This window comes from Mesitornis unicolor, unplaced genomic scaffold, assembly GCF_000695765.1.
Source record: "Mesitornis unicolor isolate BGI_N332 unplaced genomic scaffold, ASM69576v1 scaffold8479, whole genome shotgun sequence".
In the NCBI taxonomy this organism is placed as follows: Eukaryota; Metazoa; Chordata; class Aves; order Mesitornithiformes; family Mesitornithidae; genus Mesitornis; species Mesitornis unicolor.
The window spans coordinates 45,819-46,196 of record NW_010206494.1 but is presented as its reverse complement, the minus strand read 5'-3'; the positions used below and the strand labels follow the sequence as shown (position 1 = coordinate 46,196).

The 378-nt window shown below is 64.0% G+C and overlaps 1 protein-coding gene across 1 annotated transcript in view; it reads left to right on the top strand.

Annotated features, from left to right (window-relative positions):
- Positions 1–62: 62 nt before the first annotated feature.
- Positions 63–378, top strand: part of ACAD9 (acyl-CoA dehydrogenase family, member 9) — a 23,684-nt gene continuing 23,368 nt past the window's right edge. The window contains exon 1 of the mRNA XM_010191764.1: positions 63–164. Within this exon, the coding sequence (XP_010190066.1) occupies positions 63–164 (102 nt within the window). The remainder of the gene's footprint in view (positions 165–378) is intronic.

Here is a 378-nt window from a genome sequence, read left to right as displayed (position 1 = left end):
GGAGCGGGGGGAAGGAGGCTCTCGGGCGAGGGCACTCGAGGGGCCGCGGGCCGGAGAGAGCGATGGGGACGGTGCACTGGGCTGTGTTTGCCCGCCAGCAGCCGAACGCTGAGCCGTGCCTTGGCCTTGCACCGGCCGCCGCGGAGAGGCGGACCGAGGCATCGGTGCGGCGTCCGCTGGGCGCAGGTCCGGTCACAGCTGCTGCCCGTTGCAGCCCGGGCCTGGCTGCTCTTAGGTGTATACGTTTGCCTCTCAGCTGATGCAGGGTTACATAAATTGACCTGTTTGCACCTGTGTGTATCTAATTCTGAGTGCTTGAGAGCAGCCAACACTGAAAGGCTGCTTTAAACCACTGTCACCCGCACTTGCAAGCCTAGC